This window comes from Panthera uncia, chromosome D2 (genome assembly GCF_023721935.1).
Source record: "Panthera uncia isolate 11264 chromosome D2, Puncia_PCG_1.0, whole genome shotgun sequence".
Classification (NCBI taxonomy): Eukaryota; Metazoa; Chordata; class Mammalia; order Carnivora; family Felidae; genus Panthera; species Panthera uncia.
In genome coordinates this window covers 10,784,987-10,799,558 of record NC_064818.1, presented here as the reverse complement: position 1 = coordinate 10,799,558, position 14,572 = coordinate 10,784,987, and the positions used below count along the sequence as shown (strand labels likewise).

Sequence of the window (14,572 nt, the reverse complement as noted above, 5' to 3'; positions counted from 1 at the left end):
TCCTCATCTTTTCTGTTTGCTCCAGCCACGCCGATTGTGTTCCTGCCTCAGGGACCCTGTGCTCACTGCTCCCTCCATCTGCAGTATTCTTCTGCCTTATGTCTTCCTGGCTCTTTTCCTGACACCCTTCCACTCACTCCAAGTCACCTTTTAGTCTAGCCCTTCATGCTCATGCCATTTAAGATTGAAACCTCTTCTCTGTCTCCTTTCTTGTCTTTGCTGCTTTCTTTTCAACAGTTGAAAAAAAACACATTTGTAGGGGCATCTGGGTGGCTCGGTCAGTTGAGCATCCAACTCTTGATTTCAGCTCAGGTCAGTGATCCCAGGGTCCTGGGATCGAGCCCCACGTCAGACTCCACACTGAGAGTGGAAACTGCTTAAGATTCTCTCTCTCTCTCCCTCTGCCCTTCTCCTGTGCTCGCTCTCTCTCTCCAAAGGAAAACAAAAACCACACAACAAAAACATATTTGTATATTATAGAGATGAATACACATTTTCATATTATTTATATTTCTGTAAATACAGTTTAATATTTATAGTCTAAAATCATATTTTAAAGCAAATATATTTTACTAAAATCTGTATGTTTGCATATTTTTAGAAACCAACTCCTTACCATAGCAATAATGTCAGTGAGTCACGCACGCTCTCTCATTTTTTGTTTTTTTTTTTTATTTAAAAAAATATTTTTTAATGTTTATTTATTTTTGAGAGATAGAGGACAAGCGGGGGAGGGGCAGAGAGAGGGAGACACAGAATCAGAAGCAGGCTCCAGGCTCTAAGCTGTCAGTACAGAGCCCCACATGGGGCTCGAACCCATGAACTGTGAGCTCATGACCTGAGCTGAAGTTGGATGCTTAATCGACTGAGCCACCCAGGCGTCCCTAAAATCTTTTTATCTACACATGCATTAAATTGGCTACTATTTAAAAAGTTGACTATACCAAATGTTGTGGAAGATACAGAGCACCTGGAACTCTTACCTGTTGCTGTTGAGATGAACAATGGTGGAGTCAGTTTGGAAAGCAGGTTGGCAGTTTCTTCACAAATTAAATGTATCCCTGTCCTAAACGCACACCTAGCCCTCTCACTCATAGGTACGTGCTCATTAGAAATAGGAATGTATGTCCACACAAAGTGTGGACATTGCTGACAACATTGTTCATCTTAGCCAAAAACTAGAGACCGTGCCCATCAGGTGATGAATGGATAAGGAAACACAGACTATTTCCATATGCGGTGGAAGCAAAGGGAAGGAATGAAGTCTTGACATGTGTTGCAATGTAAATAACTCTAAAAATCATTATTCTGAGTGAAATAAGCCAGGCACAGAATGACATACGTATCTTTATATACATATATATACAATTATATACTTATATGCATTTATACATTTACATACTATATATACGTATATATATATATATATATATATATATATATACATATATATATATATATATATATATATATACACACACACATGCATGTACATTATATCTTTATACATGGATTGCATGTTCTAGAATAGACCAGTTAATTTGTAGTGACACCAAGCAGATTGTCAAGGCATCCACATGCAGGGAGGGATGGATGGGTCCTGAAGAGTGATGAAAATGTTCTATTTTTTTCTTGTTTATTTATTTATTTTGAGAAAGAAAGTGGGAGAGGCAGAGAGAGGGAGAGATAGAATCCCAAGCAGGTTCCACGCTCTCAGCACAGAGCCCAACATAGGGCTCGAACTCACAAACTGTGAAATCATGACCTGAGCTGAGATCAAGAGTTGGATGCTCAACCAACTGAGCCCCACAGGCTCCCTGTGATAGAAATGTTCTGCATCTTGACTGTGCTGTGTTTTCACCAATGCATAAATCTCTCAAAGATCACTGAACTTATACTTTAAATAGATGAGTTTGTTGTACACAAATTATACTTAAATTTGGTACAAAATATTTTTAGCTAGATTGTTTATTTCTTTTTCAAGACGATTTGGGTTAACTTGATCTGGGTTAATTTGATTGATAAGTTGCTTGACTGGCAATCTACTGCCATTGAAAATAACATAGGAATTTCTTTTAAAACTGGACCAGTTATGAAATTTGCCAAGGATCAACATTCAATTAAAATGGTAATTTAAAAGGCAACGATAAGCAGAAAATGTAATGTGTTAAAATCAGTAATACTGAAAGGTAGGTAATACTTGCCCAAATTTTATAGACAGTGAAACCATGGTTCAGAAGGATCTAGTAAATAATGCAGAAAAGATTTGAACCCAAGGTATTTGAATATAAACTTAAATTGATAATACCATGTTGAAAGTAAATTCACTTTTCTAAATATCACTGTATCTCAGATGGGTCTTTCAGTATCTCCGATGGATTCAGGTTTTATACTGGGTGAGGGGTCTTTAGACATTTTTAAAGTTTATCAAATATATCATAATATATATATATGTATATATATGTGATTTATATATAATGTATAATACATATATGATATATAATATAAATGTGTATATGTATATACACACACACACACATATATGCACACACAATTTTTTAAACATAAGTTCTACATCCAATGTGGGGCTTATCTCACAACTGCGAGATCAGGAGTTGCATGGTTTACGGACCGAGCCAGCCAGGTGGCACAAATATGTTTATAGATAAAAGTCTCAAATTAAATGCTGTGAAACTTAGGAACATTTTCTTTCATAGAGTTGATTTATAAATATTTTTATTACGATAGCACTTTGTTATGATTTATAAATATTTCTTAATTCTAAGGTTTTGCTAAAGAGAGTTCATGTGTTGTCATGAGGTTAAAAACAACTTGCAGGGGCACCTGGGTGGCTCACTCGGTTAAGCTGCCTACTCTTGATTTCGGCTTAGGTCATTAGGTCACAGATCATGAGATCGAACACCGAGTTGGGCTCTGCACTGGCCCCATGGAGCCTTCTTGGGATTCTCTCTCCTCTCTCTGCCCCTCCTCCCCCAAAATAAATAAACAAACATTTAAAAAACCAAAAACTTGCAAAACCACATTCTTTTTTTTTTTTTTAACTGTTTTATTTGCTTTTGAGAGAGAGAGAGAGAAACAGAGCACGAGCAGGGGAGGCACAGAGAGAGGGAGACACAGAATCTGAAACAGGCTCCAGGCTCTGAGCTGTCAGCACAGAACCCAATGCACGGCTGGAACCCATGAACCGTGAGATCATGACCTGAACTGAAGTCAGATGCTTAACCGACTGAGCCACCCAGGCACCCCAAAACCACATTTGTTTTAAACTGTCCTTTGAGAATATCATGTATTATGTATCGTATTAGCATCTAATGACTTCTGACCCACAGGATAACACATTTGCTTATCATTGTTTGTAGGTAGTTCGATATTTGGCTGGTTGTGGACTGCAGAGTTGCCCGATGCTGGTATCTAAGGGTTACCCAGATATTGGGTGGAATCCAGTTGAAGGAGAGAGATACCTTGACTTTCTCCGATTTGCTGTCTTCTGTAATGGTAAGACTAATTGCTTTGGGTCTTTTTTTGGTCATGATTAAAACTGCATAAAAATAGATGTATAAAATAATAATATATCCTAGCATTTTCATATAAGAAGCAAATATTAGTAAAGAAAAAGTTAGTAAAATATTTTATAATCAGTAGTTCGTTCACAGTAATAATTTAATTTCTAATATTTCTCTTGAATGCGATGCTTTTATTATTAAACTAACATTTTTAGGCGGTTACAAGTTCTTGTAAATTTTCATAATTGGGTCCTAATTAATAGGTAGGCTTATGGCTTCATTTCCTATAACGAATTAACAAGGGTGAAAAAACTATGCATCTGTAATGCTTTTTACTTTCCAAATTTTAAGTACAAGAAGCTTTCTGAGTCTTGTGTACATAAAACTAGTGATTTAGGTCGAATTCTAGCTTTATTAGTGACTATGTCCTTTGGTTTTAGTGATTTTTCTTTACATCTAAATGAATGAACACAACATCGATTGGCTCAGAATGTCCATATAACCAATGTTTGTGTGTTCTTGTTCCTCGTTTGATTTTAGGGGAGAGTGTGGAGGAGAATGCTAATGTTGTGGTGAGGTTGCTCATCCGGAGGCCCGAGTGTTTCGGTCCTGCTTTGAGAGGGGAAGGTGGGAACGGTCTTCTTGCAGCAATGGAAGAAGCCATAAAAATAGCCGAGGATCCCTCTCGAGATGGTCCCTCACCAACTAGCGGATCCAGTAAAACACTGTAGGTCTAATATATATACTCTTAGGAGCAAATTATACTCCTTGTCTTGAAATTTTACAAAATATGATTGGCATTCTGTCAATTGCAATAGAATCCTCTGGTACCCATGATTTCTGCCCTTGGAAATCCAATGTGTTAGACTTGGAAGAACGGATGCAGGGCGCCTGGGTGGCTCCATCGGTTAAGCATCCGACTTTGGCTCAGGTCATGATCTCAGAGTTTGTGACTTTGAGCCCTGCATCAGGCTCTGTGCTGACAGCTCAGAGCCTCGAGCCTGCTTTGCATTCTGCCTCCCTCTCTCTGCCCCTCCCCCATTCACACTTGTTCTCTCTCAAAAATAAACAAGCATTTAAAAAAATTAATGAAAAAAGAAGAATGGATGGAATTTGCTGTGGGAATAGCTTGAATAAAGAGAAAATAAGGAAGATGGGGTGAATGTAGCAGGAAGAAGTTTAGGTTGTTTGGAGGAGATGTATTTTGTGAATTTTTTCCCGGGGGGGTGGGGTGGTATGGCAAAGCGAGTCATTACAAACCATGGCAGACAAGATTCTGAAATTGTAGGAGGGTTTGGTGGGAAGCTAGCTGGAATGAGTTTTCAAGATAATAGTAAGAAATTAAGACCTTTAGCAAGAGAATGGGGGACTTAACTGGCATAGTGGTAAAGCCCAGAAAAGGGGGCGTTGTCATTCTGAGGAGCAAAATGCTTGATTAAGGTACAATGGCTGATATGGGAGGCAGTAGCTACCTTACATTTCTACATAGGAGACATTATTAATACTTGATTCCAGTAACGGACATGAGTCAACTCAGGCATGTTGCTTCACAGTTTTTATCTGTGGGGGTGAGTGTCTTGCTAACAGATCCTACTCCCATGCTACTGACCCCCCTGGAAAAGATAGAATGTAGGGCTTACTGGAGGCAAATTTCCAAGCAGAGTAGTCCTGCAGACCCTCATTCTTGCATACACAGACTAGGCCTAGATGTTTTGTCCATGTCAGGTCCAAGGTGGTTTCAGACTGGGAGTCTTCTGAGATCATGTTACATGTTTATCAATTAGCCACAGAGGAGCTAGGTGGCCCTCAGTTTCTCTAAGTAGTGGAAAATATATCAAGAGATCTCTGGCCCAGGACCACAACAGTGAGTGTGCACACAGCACCCTGGGAGCAGCATTGCATGCCAAGAGGATGTGGTCAACAAGGCCTTGCTGTCACCCTGCAGACTGCTAGGTCCAGCTGAGCCACCTACCAAGGGAGGGGTGAATGATGTGATCTTCCAAGGCCATCTAGATTGGTCCCTCATTAGCAAGATAATGAAGTCTTTGTTTTTCTCACACAGTTGGGGAGGGAGACATGTTGGATTATTTGGGAGTGGCTGGGTGGGGTAGAGTACATGGCAAAGAGATAGTAAGTGAAAGATAATCACATTTCTAAGTACTTTCTCTGAGCCGAGCACTGTCCTAGGTGCCTTACATTTGCTATCTTATAGGACAGATCTTTGTCACCTTTTTTGTAGATGTAAGCTATTTATAAAAGTCTTCTAAACAGGGGCACCTGGCTGGCTCAGTCCATTAAGCTTCCCACTCTTGGTTTCAGCTTAGATCTCACAGCTCATGATGTCACAGTTTGTGAGTTTGGGCCCCATATTGGACTCTGTGAGGACAGTGCAGAGCCTGTTTAGGATTCTTTCTCACTCTCCTTCTCTTTCTGCCCCTCCCCTGCTTATGTGCACGCGCGCGCGCTCGCTCTCTCTCTCTCTCTCTCTCTCTCTCTGTAAATAAATAAATAAATAAGCTTAAAAAAAATGTAAGTTTAAACTTATCAAGTCTTTCCATTAGTTATTTTCTTTGTTAAAACAAAGGTTGTCTGCCTCTAGAAATAAGCAGATTCCATCAAATTAGCAATTCTTTTTTTCGTTTGAGGGATTCTCAATATTAAAGTTCCCACAAATGTATTCTTGGTGTCTGGTCTTTAACTCCTTGTTACTTCCCTTTAAAAATGTCAAGCTACAAATTAATCACATACATGAAAAGTAGCAGAAGAGGCAGAATGAATTACCTTGGGGATCCCTTTTCTCCAAGAAGTATGTAATAAACGCGAAGTGTCATTTTATCATCATGTTTCCTTTGCTTTCTGTTTCTTTTGAACAATCTACAAAAGTGAGACAGAAGAGGAGGAGGATGACACTATCCACATGGGGAATGCCATCATGACGTTTTATGCAGCTTTGATTGACCTCTTAGGACGCTGTGCTCCTGAAATGCATGTAAGTGCTTTGGGGCCCAAGAACAGCAATCCTGGCTTATCCATCTATGTGAAGAATCCACAGGGCCACCTGGGTGGCTCAATTGGTCAAGTGTCCGACTCTTGGTTTTGACTCAGGTCATGATCTCACGGTTCATGATTTCGAGCCCTGCGTTGGGCTCTGTGCTGGAAGCAGGGAGCCTGCTTGGGATTCTCTCTCTCTCCCTTCCCCACTCACGCTGGTCTCTGTCTCTCCCAAAATAAATAAATAAAAACAGAAAACAATCCATAGCCGGCAAACATCATAACGGCATCCAAAACCAATAATCTCCACGCTCCATTAAAAATAATAGCAGCCGCCTAATTGCTGAACAAGTGTTTATTTAGTTGGAAATGCCTTGGTTGTAAAATTAGTAATGAGATTTCAGTACAAGTCATTAGTGGAATAGCCAGTTACATCTATATCTCTCAAACGCATTCAGCCTCCCTGTACTTTAAGAAGAATACATTTTTCCTATAAATTTCCTCTGCTAATTTAGTGCATGCAGAGAGAGAGAGAACAACAGCTCCCGACAAGAGTCATTTTCTTGGTGCGCAGTATCTCGTCTCTGAGGGAGCTGCCATATGCCCGTCACTGGTTTAGGGGAAAGTGGGAGTGCGGGTGGTTACAGAGATGGAAACAGCTATTCAGGCTCTATGGATTGGTGTTTTCTAAAATGTTCTGATGGAGAAGAAATTAGAAGTCTCCTGGAACGGTACTTACTTTTACTCCGTAATACATTCCGATGTTTTGTACTTTATTTTACCCTAACCGGCTTTGTTTTATTCTATCGTATTCATTTTAAAAGTGCTAGCTTTTAAAGGCTCATAAAATTAGCTTCATGGCCTGGGAATGGGAAAGACCACAGAGATCGAAACACAGTGAACAGTGCTGGAGCATATGGCAGATACACGTCTAAACTGAAAAGCCCTTGGGACTGTTGCTTACAGATCACATCTTTCTACGTATGCTTAGGATCTGTGGGGGTTTTGTGCGTTTGTTTTCGTGTTGTTTTATTTTTCTCTCCTTCTTTTTTCTTTCTTTTTCTTTTTGTTTTTTTGTTTTTTGTTTGTTTTTTGTTTTGGTCTCCTTCTCTCATGGCTGTAGGTTAAAACCTTCGTGTTTTCTTGGGGCACCTGGGCGGCTCAGTCGGTTAAGTGTCCAACTTTGGCTCAGGTCATGATCTTGCGGTTCCTGAGTTCAAGTCCTGCATCTGGCTCTCTACTGAGAGCTCAGAGCCTGGAGTCGGCTTCGGATCCTGTGTCTCCCTCTCTCTCTGCCCGTAACCCCCACCCTCATACTCTGTCTCTCTCGAAAATAAACATTAAGAAAAATAAAATCAGAGAAAGCCTTTAAAAGAAAAAAAAAAAACTTTCATGCTTTCTTGACATAACTTTCATTGTGAACAGAGAGGAATCCCAGCGTGGAGAAATGTCAGAATGTTAGAAGGACTTGGAGCCTGTTTGTATGCTGGAGGTGATTGCATACAAAAAACTTCATGCTCCCAGTATCTGTTCTTTTCTCAGTTGACATGAAAGATCAAAGGAACCAGGAAATTATGCCAATAAATGGAAATTTTGTGCTCTATTAAACTAGGAGGAAAAAAACCAAGTGACTCAGTAAGGCGCTAAAGTTGGCACTTCTGAAATTTATTCATCTTCTGTATCGATTGGTTGAAGACCTCCTATGTGACAGAGATTGTACTTGTGTTTCTCACCTTGTGGGGAAGGAAACAGGTGCCCCCCCCACCCCCCACTCCGAAAGCCCGTGGTCTGTTCCAGAGCTTTGCTGAGGTTCTTGACATATCGCATCCAGTCTTTACGAGTCGTCCATTAGCCAGTGACAGCCTCAAAAACCTGTCATGATTCATATTCACGTTTCCCCACTACATCCTAAACCCTTCCTTGGGAGAAATTAGTATGGAATATGGATAAGGATACAATTACATTTTCATCGCAAAGCAAGAAAGAGGCTAAATCAATCATAAATATTACTATGTGTTCTGGGTCCGAAGATAATTATTTCATTGTATTTATTGTTCATGTTACGATAGGTATTTATATATAATTTTGCGAGGTAAGCCTTCGTAGCCTTATCAGATTTTCAATGTATTTTAGTACCCTGCAGAGGATAAAAACTACTGTTTTGATGTTTTGATGGTTAAACCACTGGGCCTATGCTGTAGTACATGATTTGGCCTATGCTGATGTCAGCAGTACTGTGTGGACGAGTAAATATCTGTCTCTAAGCCTAAAATAACAAATTCTGTGAGAGGTCTAAGTTTATACGCATAATTAATTAGCAGAAAATTATTTTAGATGGGGAGACCCATTCTTCAGATTTTCTGGATAGAATTGTAACACTGATTTCACGAAGCTGTTCTAACGTTCCTTCGTTTTCCTTCATGTAGTTGATTCATGCTGGTAAGGGGGAAGCCATCAGAATCCGGTCAATTCTGAGATCCCTAATTCCACTGGGAGATTTGGTGGGAGTAATCAGCATTGCTTTTCAGATGCCAACAATAGCCAAAGGTAAGGCCAGCTTCTTTGTAATTCAGTGGGGCATTGGAAGACATGATGTTTTAAATGCTACCATCAGCACTCGACATTCCCCCCAACACCTCGCCCCCAGCCCCCATTGCCATGCAGCATAGTTACTGGGTTTACGTTTCTTCAAGAAAAGTAAAAAAACTTGGGGCACCTGATTGGCTTAGTGGGTTCGGCGTCTGACTCTTGATTTCGGCTGAGGTCATGGTCTCACGGTTTATGGGATAGAGCCCTGCATCGGGTTCTGCGCTGGCAGCACGGAGCCTGCTTGGGATTCTCTCTCTCTTCCTCTCTCTCTCTCTGCCTCTGCCTCTTCCCCACTCTCTCTCCCTGTCAAAATTAATAAATAAGCATTAAAAAAGTTAAAAAGGAAAAAGCTATAAAGTACATCTTTTTCATTGAATTAAGAAAAGCTCTATTGCCATATTCTTCTACACAGACATTTACAAACACACGTATATAAATAAAAAGGATGTTACCATTTTGTAAAGTATTTTCCAGCCTCATTGTTTTTAAACGGCTGTTTTCAATGAGATTTTTGTATATGACATTTCAGACAATTTCCAGAGAAGAGCAAATATGTACCTCAACCGTCTTATCTAATTTCTTTCCACTGGTTTTTGGTTTTGTTTGTTTGTTTGTTTGTTTGTTTCTTTTGTTTTGTTTTTTTTGGCCCTCATTCTTCTCTTTCTTGCCTGCAATTCCTTTCTTCACTCTTTTGGATAGTTTTCATTGCCATTTACTTATAATATTTTATTTTCCCCAGAAATGACCATAGCTTCTGACTTAGAGATTTATAAATTCCCAGTGTGTTGAAAGAAGTGCTCTTATCAAGACAAGGGAGAGAATTAAAAAAAGAATTTTTTTTTTACCATTTTGATGAAATGTTTGTTGCCGTTCTACAGTATGTCATTTTGGTTTAGCAACTGCTTGTGATTAGTTTTTAATATTAACCCAAAAGCATGGAAAATAAAGGTATTACCTACTCTCTACATAAACCTTTGTCCAACAACTGTGGCCCCTCCCCTGGGGCCAGATTGGGTTGGGGAAGAGGGAGGGCTCAGGCATTGCTGGATGAAGCACAGATGCCTCACAGTTTGGGTGGTTTGCACACACACCGATCCCCTGCAGTGCCCCCAAACCACAGCAGAAATAGCACATGGCGTCAGCCCGAGGCCAATTCCCTGTTGGTGGTTCACTCTGCCTACCATGGAAAAAAAGATTTAAGAGTTATTGAAGATTTGGAGCACTTGGGTGGCTCAGTTGTTTAAGCATCCAACTCTTGACTTCATCACAGGTCGTGATCTCACTGTTCGTGAGTTCAAGCCCCACATTGGGCCCTCTGCTGACAGCACAGAGCCTGCTTGGGATTCTCTGTCTTACTATCTCTCTGCCCCTCCTCTGCTCATTCTCTTTCTCTCTCTCTCTCTCTCTCTCTCTCTCTCTCTCTCTCTCTCAAAATAAATAAATTAACATTTTTTAAAAAGTTATTCAAGACCACTAAGGGACAAATTAGATTCCAAATTATACTTAGATTTCCTTTTTCCGGTTTCAATTTTGTTCAGTTTTCAATTTTTTATTGGATATTCTTACATATGTCATTTTTATATAAACTTCTAATTTTAGAAGAAAGTGTAGTCTAGAATGAAGGGACCACTGTGTAACTGAACGTGACTTACCCTCCTAGCCAGCCTTCTGATGAAGAGAAAGTAGTTTCATATGTGCCCAGCTTATAAACCCAGATCTTCCAGCCATAAGAGTTGAATATTCATTGTGATTTTCGAGAAAGCATGAACTGAATAATTGTCTGTGGCTTTTCATCTTCTCCACTCGAGGCAACTTCTTTTTTTTTTGTATACATACAGACTGTTCTCTCCTGCCTTCTTTCCACTTCTCTTTCTCACTCATGTTCATTTACTTAAGTACAATGTCCTTTCTTTTCCCTATATTTTGAGCCATAAAATTGGTGCTGTCAGAAGAAAGATAATAATACCAGTGTTACACAGATTAGGAAAGAGAGAAGTGCTACATTTTTAGATAAAATCAGTTATCATGAAAAACCAAGAACATAACCCCTAAGAATATCCAGATGTCTCATTCAGAATTCCCCCAAAGTATATATCATTTTGCTCCAGTTATCTGCCATTAGCCTTCAAGATTTTTCAAGGTGGTTTCTTTCCTGTTCTATTTAGTTGTGCTGTAATGATATTTGGTGGTGTTTTCCTTTATAAATATGCACTATATTGTCTACCTTGGGGTTTAAAGGATTTTTTTGTGAGCTCTCACAATCACGATGAAAGTTAATTTTTAAAACCCAATCCATTGGTTATTATTAAATTTCTACTTTTTTATTACCACTTTCCTTTCATGGAAAATATACACAGAAAACTGTATGTTTTTATTTTGAGTGGTACGCATTTAAGTCAACTTTAAAAGCTAAACTGGTACTTTTTTGTATGTTTCTGTGACAAGTCAGTTGCCCATTTAAGCATCACCCATTATCAGTAATAATTGTTACTGTATGTTATATATTTAGGACGTGAAGTTTGCCTCTAATGATTAGTTCTTCCTCCCTTAGTGATGGCTGAGGCCTTTCTCAGAAATTATTTATCATCTTTTAGAACTACAGCATGGCCCAGAATAATAATGAAAGAGGGAAGGTTTCAGAAAACTTGAGGGACAAACACACAATCTCAAAAGTTGATATTCATGGTTTGTGAGATCGAGCCCCACATCAGGCTCTGCGCTGACAGCATGGAGCCTGCTTGGGATTTTCTCTCTCTCTCTCTCTCTCTCTCTCTCTCTCTGCCCCTCCCTGGTGCACTCTCTCCCTCTCTCTCTCTCTCTCTCTGAAAATAAATAATTTTAAAAAGTTCATGTTCACTTCCTGCAGTGCTTGGCCCCAGCAGATTTGGACAGACTATCTAAGGCAGTAACTGAAACTGTAGGCAGATGAATATTGCAGGGACCACAAGGTAAGGCCAGTATACCTGGCCTTCCTTCTTCTAGTTCAAAAGCCAGCAATTTGACAGGAGGCAGGCTGTCAGCTTTATTGTCTCCACTGTGTTTGAGGAGATGGTAAAAGTGAAACAGCAACTGTGGCAACTCAGTGAGTCTTGAATCCCAGGTATGTGTAGCTGTAACATTCCTTAACATGAACGTCTACTTGATTGAGTGTTTAAAACACAGATCTTATTTTAGGATCAGCAGGTTTCTTGACATTTCGTTAGTCACGACTGTATATTAAAATCTTAGAATCTTAGGGCACCTGGGTGGCTCCATTGGTTAAGCGTCTGACTTCAGCTCAGGTCACGATCTCACAGTTCGTGAGTTCGAGCCCCGTGTCGGGCTCTGGGCTGACGGCTCAGAGCCTGGAGCCTGCTTGGGATTCTGTGTCTCCCTCTCTCTCTGCACCTCCCCTGTACATGTTCTGTCTGTCTCTCTCTCAAAAATAAATAAACATTAAAAGAATTTTTAAAAAAATCATAGAATCTTATAAATTTGAATTCCCTATCATGCAATTTTTTAGGAGAATTAAACTGGACTGGAATTTCATATGGATTTTTAATTAAAAAATATAACATACTGATTTAACATTAAGGATTAAATCAGTTTTGGTTGGATTTGAAAGCTGATTTTCTTGGTTTAAATCTAACTTTGCCAATTACTAGGTGTACAACCCTGGGCAAGTTATTTAACTTCCTTAAAGGTCAGTGGTCATCTGTTAAATGTAGCTAAGAATACCAGCCTCACAGTGTGCTTGTGAAAATTGTTATCGAATGGTGTCTGTAACTTTCCTGGCATAGCGCCTAACACCACAAACAAGCTGTTATTCCCATTATTTTAATGATAGGAAGGAAAGTAGTAGGTATATGGGTATTATTATCATTTAATAAGGAATGGAAGCTATTTGGTATTAACCTTTAATATAATGTCCCTGAAAACATTGTTACTTGTTTATTTTCACGATTCAGATATGAAATCCATTCATTAATTACAAATGAAAACAAACAAGTTGTGACTTTATTTTTTCAGGATGATTGTGGTCATGTGACCTCTTCCCTGGATCCTTCTTTTTTCAACATTGTATCAATATTAATGATTCTGTGATAGTCTTTGTAGATTCTCATAGTGTATTATCAGTAGCAGGATGTTATTTGGCATAATTACCACATGGCCAAACAGGAAACAGGTCTGTCCTCCAGTTTTTTAAATTGGCACATAATCCCCTAATTCCATATCTCAATGATTCCCAGTGTGTGGATCTATGGAATTCTAATGAGATTCCCTGATCTATACAGGCATCAAATAGTGACTATTAATAGAGAAAATAATCTGATTCTCAAATATGTCTTAAGTGTTGTTAAATGCTATTATGATTCATGAAACGTATTTCATTTGACAGTCCAACTGATTCATAGAGTTGCATCATTTTGTCCAAGCCATAAATATGTAAATGAACCATGATTATCACATGGGGATGCGTGAGTGTTATTAGTGTTTAAAAGAGGCTCTCAGGGATGCATGAGTGTTATTAGTGTTTTTGAAAACACTGATTTTTTGAAAACAGTGAAAACTTTGCAGTTTAACTTGTTATGGTATTTACTAGTTTTCACAATGTAGATTTGGGATGCCTTTTTGTTTCTTTCACATTGTCTAGCATAATGCTGTGTATTGAATCAAATACGCAGCTAACAAATAGATATGCCCAAATCACATTTCGAATGACCTTGAATTTACATTGCCCTGTGGTAATTCTTAGGCCAGTTCCTAGCACTTGCTTGTGGGTAGAAGGACAAAAAAACATTCAACTGATAATTTTACTTGAATGTGAGAAGGCTGGAGAGAAGCCATTTGTAATCTGTCCATTAACAACAACATGTCACCTTCTCTCTTTTAGATGGGAATGTGGTGGAGCCTGACATGTCTGCGGGGTTTTGCCCAGATCACAAGGCAGCCATGGTTTTGTTCCTTGACAGGGTCTATGGCATTGAGGTTCAAGATTTCCTCCTCCATCTTCTCGAGGTTGGCTTTCTGCCTGATCTCCGGGCTGCTGCTTCTTTAGATACGGTAATGATTTTAACGATGAACATTCTCAATTCCTGACATGTCCTCCTCTGGCTTATTCTCCATGGATGTATTCATTCGTTTATTTATTGTCACCAAATGTCTATTGAGTACCAATTATACTTTTAAGCAGGCAGTGGGTAAACATAAAATAGACTGTATCCTAAGGAATTCATTGAACAGTGGGGAACACTTACAACCTCAGGATTAAGATAAGAATTCTGATCAGGTACCACAGAAGATAGTAACCCTGATTTGGGAGGTTGGCTGAAACAATCATGCTTCTCAATGAAAGCAGTTACAGTATTAAGAATGTTTAATGGACACTGTTGAGTTGTGCCAATAACAGTATCATCCTTATAATACTTATAAGGATACTATATTATAATATAATATCATCATTATAACATAATGTCATCATTACAATA

At 39.1% G+C, this 14,572-nt stretch overlaps 1 protein-coding gene across 2 annotated transcripts in view; it reads left to right on the top strand.

The window, feature by feature from the left end:
- Positions 1-14,572, top strand: part of RYR2 (ryanodine receptor 2) — a 754,822-nt gene that overhangs the window by 545,366 nt on the left and 194,884 nt on the right. For both annotated transcript variants that reach the window (XM_049646094.1, XM_049646095.1), the window contains 5 exons: positions 3,381-3,516; positions 4,065-4,251; positions 6,408-6,513; positions 8,942-9,062; positions 13,978-14,147. In XM_049646094.1, the coding sequence (XP_049502051.1) occupies positions 3,381-3,516; positions 4,065-4,251; positions 6,408-6,513; positions 8,942-9,062; positions 13,978-14,147 (720 nt within the window). The remainder of the gene's footprint in view (positions 1-3,380; positions 3,517-4,064; positions 4,252-6,407; positions 6,514-8,941; positions 9,063-13,977; positions 14,148-14,572) is intronic.